Genomic DNA, 19,976 nt, shown 5'->3' with positions numbered 1-19,976 from the left:
AAACCACATGGCCATTCCACTTACCACCCAGTCACGGGGTCACCAGCACGTTGTACTGGCTTCCTGCAGGAACACACGCACGCGACCACACACACACACACACACACACACACACACACACGCACACGACCACACACACACACACACACACACTCCAAATCACAGACATCGTGACGTCTCACCCCGGATGCTTCCTTCCCTAAGGACATCCAGGAAAATAAGGACTTTCCACACAGCCACAGAACCCTGCCCACGTCCCGCACAGCGAGCTACGATCCCTTCATCCTGCCTAACGTCCACCTCGTATTCCAATTGCCTTGACTCCAAACGTCTTGCATAGTTTTTAAGAAAACCAAGGTCCAACTGAGGGTCACTGCAGGTGACGTTTCTTTGCCTTTTCTCAGTCTCATCCCAGCACATCCTCTTCTCCCTCTTAAAGAGACCAGTCGGGTCCCTGGACCCCCGGAGGCTTGCCTGGGAGACCACGGTGACGGAGATGCCCAGTCGTCACGGCGAGGGGCACTCGGCGGCATCCCCAAGGGGTGGGCTTCCCCTTGCAGCTAGCGAGTGCCCGGGTGACGTTTGCCCCCTCTTGGTGCTTTGTCCTGGGCTGGAGAAGTGGGGGGGTGGAGTGGCCGAAGCACACGTTTCCTTCCAACTTGGACACGGGGACACGGCTCCAGAGCCAAGGAGCCTGCCCACCCGCTCCCCCCCCCCCCGGGGACTTGAAAGCTGGTCCTGTGCCCCTAGCCACTCAAGAAGCACAAGTCTGGATCTGACCTCCTCAGGGGACGCGAGGACCAGAGACCCCAGCTGGAGACCAGGAAAGGACTGAGGGTCGGAAAGGACCAGAACATGCGGAGGTGGGGTGCAGGGAGTGGGGCGGCTACTGGGACCCAGGGTCTCTGGCCTGCTCTGTGTGACCCGGGTGGACAGTGGAGGAGGGCTGGGCGAAGGGACGTCCCTGGCCTTGCTGGGCGCAGTGTGTGCCTGGGAATTTGAGTGGGGAGCACAGAGCTGGGCGCTGCAGGCACAAACGTGTGTCCTCAGCCACCGTCCAGGGAACAACGTCACCTCCAGAGGGGTACGACCAAGATGGGGAGGAGGGGACGGGTGCAGAAATGGGGAGGACAGGGATGGAGGGGGAGGCCGGGCTGGCCAAGGACTCTGGAAGGGATTGCCGGGCAGGCAGAAGAGCCAGGAGCGTGGGCAGGGTGCACAGGGACCTTGCTCCGGGCACAGGAAGGTCAGTGGCCACTCTAGAGGGCAGAAGCCACAGCTGCAGAGCGGAGGGGAGCCTGGTCGGGAGGGGAGGCCCTCGGGAGGGGTGGGGTGGAGGAAGGGCCGTGGGCGGCAGCTCCTGTGGCCGGTGGAGCTGAGGAGGGAGGCAGGAAGCGCTCGAGGACCCAGAATGGAGGCTGCTGCTGGCCCCAGAGAGTTGGGAGGCCAGAGCGCCTCTGCCCCTGAAGGCCTGAGGGACGGGGAGGGAGAGGGTCCCTGCGGGTGGCCAGGCCGGGGACTCCACGGTGTGTCCTGGACTGTGAATCGGGGTCTGGTCCTGGAGGCCACGCGGGGCGCCCCACGTGCCAAGAGACCCGCAGGAGCATCCCCTGGGCGCAGGTCCGGGGCTCTGAGGACGCTGGCCCCTCTGGTAGGCAGACCAATGCCCTCCCAACGGCGTCCAGCAATCTGTAAATGTCACCTCCCAGGGCCAAGGGCTCTGCAGACGTGATTTATTTAAGGATCTTAAAATCGGGAGACAATCCGGGATTATCCAGTGGCTCAGAGTAATCACAGACGTCCTCACAGGGGAAGGGGGGAGGCCGCGTCCCAGGATGGGGAGGGCAGGAGGGGCCGGGAGTGACCGAGAGGACGCGGCTCTGCGCGGGGGAAGGGGCGGCCAGCCGAGGGATGCGGGTGGCCTGGGGCAGGAAAAGGCAGGGCATGTCACCCCCTGGGGAACCTGGCACCTCCCAGCTCCCGAGCTGTGGGGACGACATCTGTGCTGTTTGAGTGGCAGTGCCGACAGTGGTGTTCCTTGTCACAGCAGCCACAGGACACTAGCACCTGGCCACAGTGGCCTGTCTAGGAAAGTGTGTCAGGAGACTCTGTTGGGAGGAGAGGGATCGGGGCATGTCCCAGTGTCACCTCCTGGACTTCCCGCCTGTGGGAAGGGACCGGCTGGACACCTTCCTGGAGAGCCAAGGTCGAGTGTCCATCCGGGGGAGGGTCCGAAAGCTGCCCAGGACTTCGGGAGCCTGCAGAGGGCCTGGGGAGGGGTGGCCTGGACCCCAGGCTCAGGTGAAGGGTCCCACTGCCCAAGCTGAGCAGCAGGGCTGGCCAGGGGTGGAGCCGGGCGGAGCCCCGGGCGGGACAGCGGTCCCCCTCCTCGTTTTCTGAGGGCAGACTGCTCCTGGCTTCTCTCACCTTCCGGGGGCTGGGAGAGCCGGTGAGATGACAGTCCCAGCCACACAGGGCCTGGCCCTTCAGCCAAGGTCACATCAACAGAGAGCCGCCCTGACCTCAAGGCACAGGTGGGAAGAGTGAGGCCCAGAGAGGTGAAGACACTGGCTCAGGGCCACCCAGCATGGAGTGGCAAATTCTTGATTTGAACTCATGCCCCCAGATTCAGAGAACGGGGACAGAGGAGGGGCTCTCGGGCCCGAGAGGCCAGGTCAGGATCAACAATCAAGGGCCTCCTTCGGGCTGGAATCAGGAGGCAGAGGATTTTGGAGTGTGGTCTGTGAGAGCCCTTGGAGCAGGCCCAGGGTGGAGAGGGGACAGGGCAGGGCCTGTGCTACTGCTCAGGCCTTCAACCTCTGTGGCAGGTGCTCTGAACCCAGGGCCCAGGCTGGGACACTTGTTCAGAGGGGAGTGAGCCGTGGGGCCGAGGCAGAGAAGCCGGCTCAGAGACGTCTCTGTTCCTCCTGCTGTGCCGCCCGGGGCCAGGCCCCGACCCCTCCTGCAGAACCCGAGGCTCATGGACACCACCGGAGACCACCGGTGCCTGGACTCCTCACCCCCGGCCCAGGCCAGAGAGCCCACGGGGGCCAGTGTTTCCGCAGCCCCTTCCAAGAGGCTGGGCCCGGGTTCTCCTTGCCACAGAACCCGGTTTCTCTTAAGGAAGAACCTGGCCTGGCTCAGATTCTAACCAGCAAGGGGGCTTTGGAGGGGCCAAGATCACCTACCTTCAGAGGCCAAGAGCCTGGGCTTCCAAACCTCTTAAGCAAATTAAAAGAACAGATGTGTAGTGAGCACCTCCTTTAGACGTGGTTTTGTAATTTCAGCCTTTACTGGCTCAACTGTCCTCATCTGACCAGTGAGAAAACAGAGTCCAGAGAGGTAAAGTGACTCACCAAGGACACACAGCAAGGCCGTGCAGAGGTAGAGCCTGCGGGCCCTGGGTGTGTGCATCTTCCTCTTCCCCGACACAGGGCTGACCCACAGGGGAGCCCACTCTAGTGACTCAGGTCTGACCTGCCCCGACCCCTCTCACTCCTCTGTTTCTTACAAATGAGAAAACGGAGGCTCAGGGGCCCTAAGTCACCTGCCCGAGGTCACCCAGCCTTCTGCACGGGGGCTGGGGAGCCCGGGGCTCACACTCTTCCTGCTCCTGTTCTGGAATGCAGCCTCCCAGATCCCCAGCCAGGGCTCCGAGGCTCGGGGGCTCGGGGCGCCTGAGCACCGCCCCCAGGGCGCCCGGGTGCAGGAAGCTGCAGATGCCCTGGCCCCGGTGCCGCGCCTCTCCTGCTCCATGCTCGGAGCAAGGAGGGAGGACGGCTCCGGGCGGTTGGCAGAGCGCAGCGCTCCGGCTGATGGAGAGATTACTCCTAAGCCTCCCTCCCCCCGCAGGACCATGCTGGCCGTCCCCGCGGACCTGGAGAGTCCGCGGCTGAGGCAGGACACAAGCCCAGCTCCTCAGCGCGACCTCAGACCCTCACCTCTCAGGAGGGGGGGCTTCGGGGTCCTTCTGACGTCCCCCGGGCTCTCCTGCAGCTGCCGGAGAGAGAGGCACAATGAATGAACTTCCCGCTCCCGGGGGAGGAGAGGGGAGAGACTGACTCTGCCGGGAACCGCGGGGTTGGCATTTTCTTCTCCCTTCGTCCCCACCACAAACCGCCCCTCTCCTGGCCCCTGGGCTGTGGGCTCTCCTTGCCTGGCAGAGAAGCCGCTGCAAATGAGCTCCGTGAGACAAGAGGGTGAGCCGGACTTCAGGGGAAGAAGTTGGTGCGGGGCGGGGGCGGGGGGCGCAGGACGGAGATGCTGTGGAGCACCCCTGGCCAAGCCTGTTTTGAGACGATGCCTCTAGAAGCAGCTCTGCTTGCCAGCTGTTTGGGGGACGTCGAACACCCGGTTGCGTGTGTTGTGAGTGCAGAGAAGGCAGAGCCCAGGCTGGGAAACCGAGTCCGGGTTGGATTTGGATATGCTGTGTGACCTTGGACAAGTCACCGCAGCTCTCTGGGCCTTGGCTTCTGCACCTGGGAAATGAGCAGGCTGGGTAAGCGCTCGCTGATTTCAAGCACTCTCCCCTCTGCAGGCTGTGCTGCTTCCCCTGGTCCTAGGCTGTGAGCGAAGTGACACATGCAGCAGAGCAGGCTGCCGTGGGGCCAGCCAGTGTGGACTACACCGGCGTGAGTCACTCTGCACCATCCACCAGAGTCCAGCCTGCTCTGAACTGAGAGGAACTTTTATTTCCATCAGCTGCCGAGTCCTCCTCCTGACTGCGGCGTCTCTGCAAATGTAAGGCTCTAGATGCTTTGGAGACAGCTCTGGCTGGAAGGAACGGTATAAGAAATGGTTGCAGAATACTGAGGATGAGAAATGTTGTGGAGGCGATTTTTTAGATGTGTGAATGGGCTAGATCGAAATGCTTGTCTAAGTCAAGCTGTCCAAACAGGTGTAAAATGGAGAGAGCATTAGGGGTCCCTTCATTTTGCAGATTAAAAAAAAAAAATGCCCAGAGAAGGGGAGTAACTAGCTGAAGGTCACACAGCAAGGGTGGCTGAGGCAAGCGCACAATGGCACAATGACAGCATGGAGGAGAGCCCTCACTGAAGAGCACGAAGTGCCCTCCACCCTCCCAGGCAGGTCCTCCAAATGAGGAAGCCAAGGAGAAGGACAGAGCAGTCCTACAGAACTCCTCCTGAGAGCAGGCCTCTGAAAGCAGAGGCCCAGTCCTTGACCCCTCAGCAGCCAGCCTCCCTGAGCAGCCTCTCCGCAGCAGGGTGCTTCTCCTTGCTGAGCTTCTTCCTGCCTGCAGGGAGGGGGAGTCCCGTCTGCCTGGTGGGGCCGCTGGGGCCACTTAACTGGGGAGCCTCTGCAGTGTTCCCAGTGCACCCCACCTGCAGCCTCCGTGTGCCCCGTGACCTGGGCCCTCACGCCACCCCAGCCTCACAGACCAAGCAGGGGGCATGGAGAGGCTGTGGCCAGTACCTAAGGGATGGGAGCCTCGAGGGGACCCTGACCGCCCGCCTCGCTTTACCAACCAACCGCGCCCTGCGGGTTGGTGAGAGTCCCTGCATTTGAATGCAGGATGTTGAGAACAGAGAGGCAAAGCCACATGCCCCGGGCCACACAGCCCAGATGGCCACCTTGTCTAGTTCAGGACCAGTGCCTCGAGTCCCCACGATCCCAGTGGCTGTTCTGGGAGACGAGGGTCAGGAAGCAGGGTGCAGGAGGAGCCACAGGAAAGCCAGGGAGCGGGTGGCCTGGGAGTGGGCCTCCCCCAGCCTCACCTCCCTGTCCCCTGCCCTTTCTCTGGTGTCAGACAGGTGCTCCCACCGCTCGCGGGCAGGGACAGCTCTGGCCATGCCCGTGCCTTCGGGAGATGGGGTCCTGGGCCTCGGACACCCTCACAGTGGCTCCTACAGCCCCCTGAGCCAGCTCCTGCCGGGCCCCCCGGAGCCTCGGTCGGCCAAGGGCCTGTACTACCGCCGGGCCCGGAGGCTGGGCGTGCTGGAGGCCCCCCCGGAGGCGGACCTCAAGAAGGAAGTCCTGGTCAACGTCGGGGGCCGCCGGTTCCTGCTGCCCTGGAGCACGCTGGACGCGTTCCCGCTGAGCCGCCTGAGCCAGCTGCGGTTCTGCCGCAGCCGCGAGGAGATCGGGCAGCTGTGCGACGACTTCGACGAGGACACGCAGGAGTTCTTCTTCGACAGGAGCCCCAGCGCCTTCGCGGGGATCGCCAGCTTCCTGGCGGCCGGGAAGCTGGTGCTGCTGCAGGACACGTGCGCGCTGTCCTTCCAGGAGGAGCTGGCCTACTGGGGCATCGCGGAGGGCAGCCTGGAGCGCTGCTGCCTGCGCAGGCTGCTGGGGCGGCTGGAGGAGGTGGCCGAGCTGCGCCGCGAGGAGGCCCTGCAGCGGCAGCGCGAGGCCGGCCACCCCGCGGGGCGCAGCTCGCGCTGGGGGCTGTGCATGAGGCAGCTGGGCGACATGGTGGAGAACCCGTGCTCCGGGCTGCCCGGCAAGGTCTTCGCCTGCCTCTCCGTCCTCTTTGTGGCCACCACGGCCGTCAGCCTGTGCGTCAGCACCATGCCCGACCTCAGGGCCGAGGAGGACAAGGTGAGTGGCCCCCACGGGCCCAGGTGGCCGCGTCGTCACTTCTTGAAAGGCAGAGGAAATGAGACTGCTGCCCAGCGTGGCTGGTGTCGTTCTTAGGCCAGGGCAGCGGGGAGAGGCCACTTTTAGCCATTTCTGGAGGAAGAGGCCCACAGAGGGCTCCCGAGGGTCGTCACCTGGCCCCACCCGGGTGCCGACAGTCACTCCTGGTCTCTGTGAGGCGGCAAGTCCCTTCACCTCTCCGAGCAGGACAGGCAGCACCGCCGTGAAGGCCCACACAGGCCACGGGCCGAGCGCGGGTTCCTTGGGCAGCCGCTTTGTGCTGAGCCCCGAGCCAGGCCCAGGCCCCACAGCCTTGAGGCACCTCCTCCTGGGCATCCCGGCTCCGTTTTCAGATGCAGAACCTGAGGCGCAGACCATCTGGTCCCCTGCAGTTAGGTAGTAGAGACGCCGCGACGGCAGGGATCCCCAGCCCCCCTGCCCCCCTGGCCACCTGACCCGAGTCCCCCTCCCCGATGGCCTCCCAGGATGGGAACGCAGAGACGAGATGGCTTGTAAGTGATGCCGCCCCAGGAGGCCGAGCAAACTCGCTGCCTGCCCACCCCCACGTCGGGGAGACCCCAGGCCCCCAGGGCACCAAATGGCCCCAGAAGGGGAATAACTGGCGTCTTTCTGGGGGAGCTTCCAGTTAGAAGAGCTTCGATGCCGAACTCGGGGCACCACGCCTCCCCGCTCGGAGCTCCTCTGCTCCCGTCGTCCTGGCGGACGGGGCTTGCGCTGTAACAGGCAGTTGACACAACACACATGTCCCCAAGGGGCCTGTGCCACAGAGGCTCCTAACAGCTGTCATCCCCCTAAGTGTCCCTCCCTTACAGACACACCCCAGGGCAAGACGTAGGATCAGAGACCCTTCCACATCCAAGAGGCCCATGGAGGACCCGCCTGACCCCACACACTAGACCCTCAGTGAATATTTGTGGAACTAAGTGTGTCTTGCCCACCCTGTAAACATCTTGTCCTGATAAAGACAACCGGGCTACTCAGAAGCAGCTTGTCCCCTGCCCCTGTGTTTGTCATTCGTTAGCACCGAGGCCCGAAGCGTAGAAGCCCGTGCTCCAGGGACACGTCCGTGTGCACTGCAGGAAGAAGACCAGGCAGAGTGGGCACCCGCTGACCCCGGTCCTCCAGGGTGCCCCACCCCAGCCGCCACAGCGCGCTCCTCGTGGGGATTCGCAGAGAGAGGCTGGAGGACCAGAGGGCCAGGGCCTCCCTCGCCCAAAGCTTAGAAAAGGCAAAGGGGCAAACTCGGGCCCGGCCTAATGTGACGCAGATTCGAGGTGGGACAGGGGCTTAGAGAGCAGGGCAGCCCCGAGCCGGCGCCTGGGGTGCAGCCTGGTCTCCTGGGTGGGAGGGACGGAGCATGTCCCCGGCGGTGTCCTCAGGCTCCCCCTCTGAGAGGCGCAGCAGAGGATCTGCTTTCCTTTGGGGACGATAACTCAGAGAGCTGGAGAGGCTGGGGACGGCCTTTGTTCTTCCAAGTCTGTGTCCTCACATCGACGTACACGGCGGCCGTCCGTTCTGGACGCGCACGTGCTTCTACTTGGTATCTGCCCCCAGGGGACACGAGGCCGGGAGCCCCTATTCAGACAGCTGGCTGCTCACGCTGGCCGCTGCCCCTGCGGACTGGCCCTGGGGTGCCCACTCACCCGCGACGTGACCCGCAGAGCTCCACTGGGGGGGTCCCTGAGGACGCAGCTTTCCGTGTTCTTTTCCTAAATGGTGTCAGAGAGGTGGAGTGAACTTTGCCACCAGGGCCGGGTCTGTGCCTGAGAGTGCAGATTACAATGGGGGTGTGGGGGGGGCAGCGCACACAGCAAGGACCAAGCCTGGGCAGTGCCGGGTCTGATGCTTGTCAAGAGCCCACCAGGCCCCGTGGGGTGGGGCAGGGGTGGGCCCTGGGCCTTGCCTGAACTGCGGAAGTGTGGGCACCTGGCTAAGGTGGGGCCCGGGGAGGAGGGCACCTGCCCCTGCAGCCAGCTCCCTCCCTCCACCCTCACGAGTCAGGCTTCCCATCCGGCCACCCTGCTCTGCACCTTCTCCTCCTCCGCGACACTTGGTCACTGCTCCCCTGGTTTCATCCTTCACACCCCCCTTGCACCTTCCTGGATCACAGCCAGAAAGATCTACTCCTGACCCCCGGGCCGGGCCCCCCTTCCCTAGTGCGATCCGTCTGTCCTCTGCCTGGCACCGGCACATCCATCTGCTCCTCTCCGTGGGTCTCGCTCCCAGGCCCCCAAAGCCCAGCACCAACCTCATCACCCAGCCTCATCCACAGTCCTCCCCAGAGGCCCTGCCTCTGCCTGGGCTTGTTGTCCCGAAGATCTCTCCTTTAGTGATCGCCAAGGGCACCATCTTGGAGGCCTTGGGAGGTGGCCTCCACCCTCTGCTCAGGGGGAACTTCCAAGAGATTGGGAGCCGAGTTACAGTCAGCCCTTGGGATCCCTGGGGACGGGGTTCAGGGCGCCCCACCAACCTCAGACTCTGAGATCCAGGGATGCCCCAGTCTCTCATGTGACACGGCACAGTGTTCGCACGTGGCCTGCGCACACCCTCTGGTGGATTCACACCCCGCCTCCAGGCTGCTCACGCCATGAGCCTGTCGACTCTTGCTGCGCCGTCTCCTCCGGGGATATGACAAGGGAAAGTCTAGACGTGTTCAGTGCAGACGACACTTTTTTTTAATACTTTCAAACTGCATTTAGTTGGATCCACAGACACAGAGCCGCTGGTAAGGAGGGTTAGCCGGCTGCACTTATTAGACCCCTGCTGTGTCCCGAGCACTGTGCAGGTCTCTCTGACTCCTGTTTGATCCTCACCGTGACCCGTTCTTGGCCATGAGGTTCAGTGGCCGGAGCTCTCCAGTGACGCTCACTCCGCGGAAGAGAAGTCCCCATCTAGCCGGCCCCCGGAGGGTGGGAGGCCGGGGAGGATGGCCTCAGGGACAGGCCAGGGCAGCAGGACGTGGAAGCAGGAGGAGGAAGGCGGCTGGACGGAGGCGCCCCTGCAGGGCCAGTCCCGAGCAGGGCCTCCCCAGGGAGGAGCATCGGGCCAAGAGCCCAGGCCCAGGTCACATCCAGCCGTGTCCACTGGGTCGCCACGCCTCGGAGCCCTGCGTCCCAGGGTGGGGAGGTGGGCAGACCGAGGAGGGAGCAGAGGAAGAGGAGACCTGGGGACAGGGCCACACGAAGAGGCCCAGTGGAGGGAGAGGTGGCCCAGGTGGCGTCGGGTCCCAGAGAGAACGGGGAGGAGAAGCTGGGGAAGAGGGAGTCAGCACGTCCAGCCCAGGAGAGGCCAGGAGGACCAGCCGGACTCAGGCCGAGCCAGGGGCGCCATGGTGGACGCTGCCTGTGGGAAGGAGCCCGGGGAGGGCAGCCCCAGGGAGCGGGAGCCACAGGGAACCCAGCTCAGGGTACGAGAGAGTGGTGACTCTGGCCACCTGCAGGACAGGCAGCTGCAGGAGCTGCATAGAGACCAAGGGAGAGAGGAAGCTCCCAGGTCCAGACTGTCGGCCCTGAGCCCCCCACAGGGGACCTTCCAGAACTGACCCCCGCCCTGCAGCGTCTGCCCAGCTGCCCGTCCACAGACCCCGGCAGAGACTTGGCCCTCAGGAAGCCCTGTGCCCACCTCGGCCTGGGCAGCAGCTGGCACAGCAGCTCTGCTCTGGTGCAGCTGGACAGGGCCCAGCGAGGCTGCAGGCCCACTCACTGCCTACCAGGCCCGACTCGGCCAGCTCAGATAGGACATGGGATCCCTTCTTACTAAATAGGACACGACCAGAACCTTCTGCCTTCAAGGTGCACAGCTCAACAGCGTTAGGGCACTCAGAGCTGGCAGCCATCGCCCTGTCTTACTCCAGAACATTTCCATCACCCCAGGAACCCACAGCAGTTCCTCCCACCCCTACGCCCACCCCTTGTCCCTGGCCAGCACTGGCCCCTTTCCACCTCTGCGGATCCGCCCTTCCTCGACCTTTCACACGCAGGGAGCTGAGCACGCGTGTCTGGCTTCCTTCTCTGGCGCCCTTTCTCAGGGTGCATCTCCCTTGGCGCGGATCGTTCCCTTCTACGGCTGATGAGCGCGGCGTGGCGTGAGTGCCACACTGGAGCTACCCGTTGGTGGCTGACGGGCATCACGTTGTTTCCAATTTGCTCCGAGAGGAGTAGCACTGCTGGGGACCTCTGTGTGCAAGTGTCTGTGGGTGGACGTGTGTGTCCTTGGCTCTGCTGGGTCCCTTGGAAGCTCCAGACTGTTCTCCGCAGCAGAGGCACCGTTTAGCGTCCCACCAGCAGCCACGGAGGGTCCCACTTCTTCCCGACTCACCCACTCTTCCCGGGGCTGCCTTCTTGATTCCAGCCAGCCTCGCGCGTGGGAAGCGGTGTCTCCTTGTGGCTTTGCATTTTCTTTTTCATTTCTTGCATCTGAACTTTCATTATGGAAAACTTCAGACATCTACAAAGTCCGTGGACCCCAGTACCCAAGACTCAGCTCAATCACCAGGTCCTGCCGTTCTCCTTCCCTCTCTCCGCCACAATCGCTCCTCCTTGTCACTCATCATTTTTACCTTACCATTTTGCAGGTGCCATGATGTGCACTGAAACGCACCAGCCAGAGCTGCATTTAACACACGGATACGCAGTGCAGCCTTCACCCTGTTAATATGATATTGAACATCCCCCCACCCCCCGAAACTCCCCCCATGGCCCTTCCCAGTCAGCCCAGGGCACCTGCCATCAAAATGGGTGGCTTCGCCCCTTCTTCACCCCTTGCCGTAGGTGGAAATGGTGCATCGGGCTTGTTGGGTTCCACTTCGGGCCTGTGGTCCCTGGTCCCACTCTGGCCTCCTGGGGCTGCCTCTCTGCCTCTCCCTGGATGAAGGAATCAGGGCCCTTCTCATGCCCACGGGGAGCCAGCCCAGGAACAGGGTGACACCGGGCCCTGCCTGCCTAGGACTGAGGGGCTTTCTAGGGCCAGGATTTTCTGTGCTCAAACCCAGAAAGACGTGGGCAGACTAGGGACTAGTTGGAGCTGTTCCCTCCCCGCAAAATACCACCAGCAACTTCCCCAGAGAGACAGGAACCGGAACTCTCTTTTCTTTCCTTCCTTCCCTTTCCTGATTTCCTTCCAGTGCGGCCTGGGCGGTCACCCTCCCTGGAGCCGTAAGTCCCACCTCCTGCTGCCAGCTGCACATCCCCTGGGCTGCAGAGCGGTCAGGTGGAGTCAAGTGGGGTCCTGCTGCAGTGCAGGGAGGGACCGGGCCAGGCTGTGGGAGGACAGGGTGCGCCCGGCATGAACAGCCAGACACCAGCACCGGCCACGGCGGGGGGCGGGGGGGACACCTGCAGGCCCTCTCAGCCCTTCAGGATCACCTCGGGAGCCCTGTGTTGGTCTTCCCACACCACAGGCCTCTAGAGCCAAGGGGAACGACCCCGGGGGTCAGTGAACAAGAGGCCTTGTAGGGGGAATCTGGCCCCGAGTCCAGCTCTCCGGTGCTTCCACCTCTAGGGGCCTGGCCAACCTGCACATTCCTGGGCCCCACCCAGGGTGGCAGTTTTGTGAGGGGGCCCAAGAACCTGCACTTGCAAAACCCCCCTGGGATCTTCTGATGCCCGGGGTTCTGTCTCAGCTTTGAAAAATTCCGATTGTGTCCCAAACCCTCCATTGGGGACTGAAGCACAGAGAGAGTAAGGACTATTTCAAGGTCACACAGCAGGACTGGAGATTCAGGATCCCAAACTCTTGAGCTCTCCAGGATCCGGAGCAGACCTCAGGTCCTGAAGCCACCTCAGAGGGTAGAGAATGTCCTCAGCAGGAGGAGGAGAACATGGATGCCCTCTGTTTGAGCCAGGAGGCTATTGTCTTGAGTGACATGTCGGTCACATGCCCAGTCATCACCGCGTGCCGCCAACGCTTCATATGCATGGATGGAGTGTGCCCACCAACCTCCAGGGCACAGACAACTGGAAGCCCAGAGGGGGCAGATGACCCCCTGAGTCAGTGGGCAGCTGGGATTTGAACCTGGGCCACAAACGCTCTGGGCTCCATCTCTCATCAGCCCTCCCTCTGCCCCCCACCCTACACAGACCCGACGGAGGTCAAGGAGAACAGAGCCCAGCCCTGGACAGGCCAGTGAGACCTGGGATGGACCCGCCCCTTTCTTTTTCTCCCGCAGTCAGAGAGAACATTTTGTTTTAGGATTCCTCTGGGCCCAAGCCCTGGAAATAATTTCTTTTTCCACTTCAGAGCGTTTTAATCTAAAAAAACTGCCATTGTCAACATGCTGCTTTTCACAAGGGCAGTGGGCTTTGGCCATCCATCCACTCATCCATCAGGTGTGTGCTTCTGTGTGTGTTATTAATACTTGGGTTCTTAACCCTGGCTGCACATTAGAATCATCTATGAGGCTTCTGGAAAATTCTACCACTCAAGTGAAAACCCAGATTAACCAAATTAGAATCTCTGGGCATCTGGCCTGGACATCAGGGTGTTTCCAAGCCTCCCAGGTGATTCCACGGCACAGCCAAGGCTGAGGCACGTTTGAGCAGGGCTTCTCAAACCTCAAGGTGCACCAAATCACTGCGGAGTCTGTTAAAATGCAGATGCAGGGGGAGGGGGGGTCAATGCCTTGGTTGGAGGACCACACTCTGAATAATACCAGGCTAGTGGGACCATGTTAGATGTTAGGAGCCAGAGGCAGGGAGCTGAGCAACACAGGGTGGCCACAGAATGGCCCCACCTGGCTGGAACCAGCAAGGAAGACAATGGCTGGGTGAAGGTTGCCACCACGTGTCACAGGGACTGGACTGCAGCCTTAGGTCCCTCCAGCCCCCAGAGCTAGGTCTGCTGCCTCGCCACCTTACCCCAAGGGCTAACACACGCCTGGCACACAGGGGACCCTCAATTCATTTCTGTGGACTCAAAGAATGAGGGACAATAGCTGAAGTTACAGAAACAGCTTATGGTGGCTGAGACCTGGGTTAGGGTCAGACCCCACCATCTACCAGTTCTGTGAGCTCAGGCAAGTCGTGGCACTACTAGGAGCCATTTCCTGAGCCGTGAAATGAGGTCACACCACTCACTCACAGCATTGCCAAGGGCCAGCACCAGAGCAGTGTGGCACCTGGAAAGAGCTCCCATCAGCGAAAGTGAAGGCTGGCCTCCATAACCTGGAAGCCCTAGGAGCCAGGCTTGGAACGAAACAGCAGTGGATATCTCTCTTGCAGACAGCCCCCATTGAGACCTGGGTGAGTGGGTGGCTCCTATTCTGAGACCCAGATTTTTCCACCTGGAGGGTCTATCCTCCCCAGAGCGCTGGTCCCACCTGCCATTCTGAGCTACACTGCAGGCCCACCTGTGCGTCCTGGTGCAGGGAACCTGGAGTGTGCAGCCGCTCACCCCCACCCCTGGGCCCAGAGGTGGTTCTCCATAGGAGAGCTGCAAGGGAGGCTGCAGAGGGTGGCGTCAGATCCAGCCGAGCAGCCTTGGAACCAGCCACAACCTGAAACTGCAAAAGAGGAGGCTGGGGGGACAGCTTGGCCGGCTGACCCATCCAGGAAGGCTTCTCCCACCTGCCTCTCGTTGCTCTCCCCGCAGGGCGAATGTTCTCACAAATGCTACTACATCTTCGTGGTGGAGACCATCTGCGTGGCCTGGTTCTCCCTGGAGTTCTGCCTGCGGTTCGTCCAGGCCCGGAACAAGTGCCAGTTCTTCCAGGGGCCGCTGAACATCATCGACATCCTGGCCATCTCCCCGTACTACGTGTCGCTGGCCGTGTCCGAGGAGGCCCCGGAGGACGGCGAGAGGCCGCCGAGCAGCAGCTCCTACCTGGAGAAGGTGGGGCTGGTGCTGCGCGTGCTGCGGGCGCTGCGCATCCTCTACGTGATGCGCCTGGCGCGCCACTCGCTGGGGCTGCAGACGCTGGGCCTCACGGTGCGGCGCTGCGCGCGGGAGTTCGGGCTGCTGCTCCTCTTCCTGGCCGTGGCGGTCACCCTCTTCTCCCCTCTGGTCTACGTGGCGGAGAATGAGTCCGGCCGGGTCCTGGAGTTCACCAGCATTCCCGCTTCCTATTGGTGGGCCATCATCTCCATGACGACGGTGGGCTACGGGGACATGGTGCCCCGCAGCGTGCCAGGCCAGATGGTGGCCCTCAGCAGCATCCTGAGCGGGATCCTCATCATGGCCTTCCCGGCCACGTCCATCTTCCACACCTTCTCCCACTCCTACCTGGAGCTCAAGAAGGAGCAGGAGCGGCTGCAGGCCCGCCTCTGCCGCCTCCAACGCGCCAACTCTGCCAGCGAACATGAGCTCCTGACCGACGTGGACGACCTGATGCTGGAGGGCCCCGCCTTGCCCATCCCCCAAGTGTAGCTCAGAATCCCTCCCTCCTGAATGCACCCTGTAGCCCCAGCCCATCCCTCTTGCTGAACCAAGCTCCAGAACGCCGGGGTAGACCAACTGGCCGCAGGTCTCCAGAGCTCCAGAGAGCCTCCCAAGCAAGGAGGCTGCCCAGCCAGCCTTCCCCAGCCACCTGCCTCCTCCCCTCCTGCCCATCTGCTGAGCACAGCCCATCCTCCTGAGCCAGGCCATCTCCCTGCCTTCTCTCTTCTCCCCAGCAGTCTGCAGCATCCCACTCTGGGACCTGATGCCATAGAACTGGCTAAATGATGAGCTTGCAGAAGCCCACTCTTCCCTAGGACCTGCTTTCTTGGGCCGCATCACCACGGGGAAACCCTTCTGCGAGACCCCCGCCCAGCTCCACGTGCCCTCAACCTAACCTCCACCTGCGGATTTCCCGAGGGGGCAGCTGCCAGCCCCCTGCTCCAGAAGCTCTGTGCCAAGAAGGCAGAACTAGGCTGGTGTGGGGTGCGTGGCCTCAAGCCTGCCATCCTCTGGCCAACCTGGGACCTGGGCGCAGCACACTTGCCAGCAGGACGCAGAAAGCCCTCCTTGGCTGGCCAGGCTCTTGGGGGGACATTCTGCAGCCACCCAGCCCTTGGCCTTGACAGAGGCCGACTCTCCCGGGGCTCTGTGATGTCTGCTGCAGGGACCTCAGCTCTCCAAGCTCAGCCGAGACACACGGACACAGAGCTGCTGCCAGGGTCTACCCTAGCTGGCTCCTGGACCAGGCCACGGGACCGACGTTCTGTTTATGTCTAGATGTGTGCATTCCTCTGTGGGTTTATGGGCAGATTAACCCTTGGCACCTGGGAGAGAAGCCAGGCTGAGGGCCACAGTGCTGGAGGAGGCAAGGGGTCCTGAGATCAGGAGAGAAGACAAGGACCTCTGGAGCAGTGGACGCCTAGAGGCCCAGAGGCCCAGATGGGCTGAGTGCTCAGGGGCATTGGGGGGAAAGTGGGTTGAGATGAGAGGATGCAGACCCGCGGAGCTTTGTAGAGGTGGTGTGGACAGACGGTGGGTGAGGACGGTGACAATGGTCGAGAGGATGTGAGACCAGACTGATTGGGGGTGACTGAGCAGAGAAGCAGGGCCTGCAGGGGACCTCCTCCGGGGAACTCACCAGACAAGGACGAGTCACCTCTGGAGTCTCTCTCGTCTTGTCTCTCACGGAGCACACCTAGAAGATGTCCCCATGGCACTCCCCAGGAGTGACAGGGCCCTGCACTGTTGGTCTCTGTTGGCTGAACGTACACTGGGCTGGGAAAGTGCATGGGACACAGATGAGCCTGGGCCGGGAATCGGGACCTGCGGGTACGGCATGGCCTCACAGGGGGTGGTCGGCACGTCATCGCTGATGACAGGTCCCTTGCTGTTAGCTCCTTCCTCTGGTGTTTAGGCCTCTCTGTGCCAGGCCCAGGTGGCCCTACCACAACACACAGCCGACGGCTCTGGCACGGAGCACCAGCACCGAGCCTGAAGTGAGCTTTGGCCTGGCAAGGGGCCCTGGATTCCTTCGACTCCTCAGATGTCCCCCCAGCGGTGCAGGCACATGTCCCCAGCCCTTTACACCTCAGCAGTCAGCAGGTCACCAAGCTGACATTTCTCCAAGTAAGCTCTATGCAGAGTGACACGGTGGCCACCGCCCAAGGAAAGTCTCTACCATTCCTACTTCTCACGGGCCGCTCTGCTCTGGGAAATAGCTGGCCAAGTCTCACAGGCATTGGGTCAGGTGCTGGGGACCCTGGAACAATAGCCATGAGTCTCTTGTCCCAGGCTGAACTTTTTCGTAACTACTCTTGGGCAAAATTTTAAAAAGACAAAGGCTCCCACTTACTCTCTTCCAGGGGCTGGACAACTCGGTGCCCCTGAGGCCTGGACTTGTCCCTCCCTCCGTGACTTTGGGCAGCCCTCTTTCTCTGGCTAGATCCTGACCTGGGGTGTTCCGACTAGAGCTCCACAGACTCCCTTCAGGGCCTCGTGGCAGAGAAGATCAGCCAAGCGGCCAGAGCTCTGCCAGCCAGGGCACCACCCTGGCCACCGGTGACGTTTGGAATCATGCAAAAATCTCTAGACACCTTCTCCCCCCAGGCAGTGCCTGCCCACAGCCCCTGGAGCTGAGGGGAGGCTCAGCCCTGGGACCAGAGCAGAATCCTCAAGAGACACTAGAAGACCTGGGTCCTTGGAAGCCCCCACATCTGCCCCCTCTCCTGACTGAGGACATGTCTGTGCCGCGTGTCTGCTGCGGTGACTCCTAACGGCAGCTCTGCTCACCACTGTGACTGGCTCCCACCTAGAGGTCTCCACTGTCCTTGGCCCCACCCACCAGGCCTCTCCACAGAATGCGCCAAGGCTAAAGGAAAAGTTGACAACCAGCATCAGATGAGCCACCGGCATCGCCGTGAGGTTCTGCAGTGACTGCCCACGCGCCTGGGGGAGTTCTCCACTCAGTCTGAGATGGTAAATTGCAATCAGTGGCTTGCACGTGGGGCTTAATTAAGGCTCTATTTTTTCTGCTGCTAGTGTCCCAGGAGACGGTCTGAGTCGCCTTGGCCTGTCCTTGCTGGGCAGCCTCTCCTGCGTGCGGGTCGGGAGTGTCCAGCTCCTGCAGGCAGCGTCTCCATCCCCATTGGCTGAGAGGGCCTGCGGACTCCAGAGGGCTCCTTCTCTCTGGGGCCACAGGTGGACGCTGTCCGCTGATGGCAAGGAGAAACGACCTCCACTTGGAGCCATTTTTCAGGTGGTACCCGTCCAGGGTCATGTTCCCGGTGATGGCTGCCGTTTGGTTCAGCGACCCTCTAGCTGAATGGCGATGAGCCCGAGCAGCAGGTCGGGAGGATGAGTGAGATCTGGAATGGTTTGGAGGGATTCCAGTGGGGCTGCACCAGGGAGTGTCCCAGGAACCCACCGACTCTATGTTGATGGCTCCTAGGACTTAAGACTATGGGAGTTCCATCAGACTAAGTTAGTCTAAAGAGGGAGTGTCCACAGGGCCCAGAGGGGTGGGCCTCTTGGGATGACATGCAGGTGGAAGTGCAGAGTGGCCACAGAGTTCACCAGTTACTCAAAGGAATCACAATCCCTCAAAAAGAATGAAGAACTCTAGAGTAAATCAACTCCCTCATTCTAAGATGGAGAGAGGAAGGTTCAGAGAGGGAAGACCACCTGCCCAGGGCCACACAGCCAACTCATCTAGTCAGCTCCACCATCCTGATTCCCAGCAGAGCACCCTTTGAGGGCATCCTGCTGCAGCTCTCAGGCTACCAGGCCACTGTGTCCTGAGCAGAGTCAGCAGCATTGTCCAGCACATTGTGCAACACTAGGCCTGGGGGTCCACTTCTCTGGCCCTTCCTTTCCTCACTTATTCCACAGGGACCATGCAGGAGAGGCCGTGGGTCCTCATCAGCTGGGGGCAGCTGTGGACAGGAGAGCGCTGAGAAGGAACCAGCTGTGGACACGTCCCAGGCCGCGAAGTGGCTCCTTGGCAAAGCGGCGAGTGGCTCAAGCCGAATGTGTCCACTGATGTCCCTCCCTGCATCCGCCCACAAGCCCCTGCCTGCCCACCTGCTGCCACACCCCCAATCGCCTGGCCGCTGGCAGTGGCTGCCCACCACACAGGCCCCTGGAGCCGCCTCCTGAACCCTGGCCCTCTTCTCCCTGGATCCGGGGATGGCAGGTGTCACTGCTGGACGACTGCTAGGCCCCCACAGTGGGCTTTTCAACATTTTCTTTGGAAAACCCGTCAAACACACAAGAAACACTGCAAGAACAAAAGTAGTGGTAGAAGACCCCGATCCACCTTTTCACCGGTGCATCGACGTTTTTGCCCCGTCTTTATTGTCCTTATCTGCGAGTCGCATGTTTTCCGGAGCCACGGAAGAGCAGGCTGACCGCTGGGGGCCTCCGCTCGCAGATCTTCAGACGCCTCAGCCGCCCGCCCCGGCCCAAGCGCTCCCCGCAGGAGTCCCCGGGCGGTTCCAGAGGTCTGGGAACATTTCCAAGTATGGGGCGTCCAACTGCCTAAGCGAGCTGTGTCCCTCTCGGGTGTCATGTCTGGGGGTACCACGTCCCTTGTCAGTGATAGGCAAGCCCTTTGGTTGGAAATGACCCCAACGCTGGCAGGGGACTGGAGACTGAGAAAGGAGTCCAGGGGCCTGGGAGTGCTGTGGCTTGGCCCAGGGATACTCAGATCCAAATCCAAAATGGACCTGCTCCTCACCCCAGGCAGCAGGACAGGCCGCACGCGCTGACTTGGCTGGGCACGTGCTGGCCACTCCGGCCACCTGTGTGCGGAGGAGGGCATGTCTTTCTTGCAGGTGAACCCGTTCCCAAGGCTCAGCACATCATCTCTGTCCGCCTGTGACAAGAAGGGCACTCTCCGTTGTCCTTCCCAGAACCTGACCCGCTTCACCGATTTTTAGAACTAAAAAGACTTTAATGATCACTGGGTCCAACTTGCCCACTTTACGGGTGTAGACAGGCCCAGAGAGGGGATGTAATTGGGCGAGCCCCACAGCCAGTGCTGGCAAAGCCCGGACTCGGTCAGGCCCTGGATTCGCCGTCCCGTGCTCCCAGTTCTGGGCCACCCGATCCTGCCAGCGCCTGTCTCTGTGCAGCATCTGACATCCATCCAAGGGGCACCTCCAGCAATGTGACACAAGGAGCCCAGCCCTGGCCTGCCTCCCACGGACTCCAGAGAAAGGTGGCGGCGCCCGTCAGCTGCCAACCTCCGTCACTCACCTTTGCCACAAGGAGAACAAAGCCGCGGGGACGCTGGGCTCCATGTGATGAGGCTCGGGAGAATCTGGGTGTCCTGAGCCAAAATCAGCCAATCTTGCTCTTCTCAAGACTTTCCTGGTGCTCAGCAGTGGCCAACCTGACTGGGGTCCCTTTGGGGAAGCTCGGCACTTTCACCTGGCACCTTCCTGGCTCAGCCTCCAGGGGCCCTCACCCCCAAGTGCCCCCGGAGA

At 61.8% G+C, this 19,976-nt stretch overlaps 1 protein-coding gene across 4 annotated transcripts; it reads left to right on the top strand.

Annotated features, from left to right (window-relative positions):
• Positions 1 to 1,142: 1,142 nt before the first annotated feature.
• Kcng4 (potassium voltage-gated channel modifier subfamily G member 4) lies at positions 1,143 to 18,521 on the top strand. Of its 4 annotated transcripts, none has more exons than XR_002485068.3 (6): positions 1,143 to 1,246; positions 3,288 to 4,199; positions 4,538 to 4,740; positions 5,772 to 6,558; positions 14,206 to 17,466; positions 18,379 to 18,499. XR_002485068.3 is itself a non-coding variant. In XM_078032747.1 (6 exons), coding segments are annotated over exons 4-6 (1,563 nt in total). In that variant the 5' UTR covers positions 1,143 to 1,246; positions 3,288 to 3,384; positions 3,853 to 4,199; positions 4,538 to 4,738; the 3' UTR covers positions 14,980 to 18,521. The 4 variants fall into 4 exon arrangements, 3 of the variants coding, with proteins under 3 accessions (XP_077888873.1, XP_005335549.3, XP_021589053.2); XM_078032747.1 differs by having other exon boundaries at positions 3,288 to 3,384; positions 3,853 to 4,199; positions 14,206 to 18,521; XM_005335492.4 differs by having other exon boundaries at positions 14,206 to 18,521.
• Positions 18,522 to 19,976: the final 1,455 nt, after the last annotated feature.

Source organism: Ictidomys tridecemlineatus, chromosome 15, assembly GCF_052094955.1.
Source record: "Ictidomys tridecemlineatus isolate mIctTri1 chromosome 15, mIctTri1.hap1, whole genome shotgun sequence".
Taxonomy (NCBI): Eukaryota; Metazoa; Chordata; class Mammalia; order Rodentia; family Sciuridae; genus Ictidomys; species Ictidomys tridecemlineatus.
This window is presented reverse-complemented; position numbering and strand designations above follow the sequence as displayed.

Coding starts and splice junctions, on each gene's coding strand:
- Kcng4 (XM_078032747.1), top strand. Junction 6,559..14,205: donor TCAGGGCCGAGGAGGACAAG/GTGAGTGGCCCC, acceptor CTCTCCCCGCAG/GGCGAATGTTCTCACAAATG.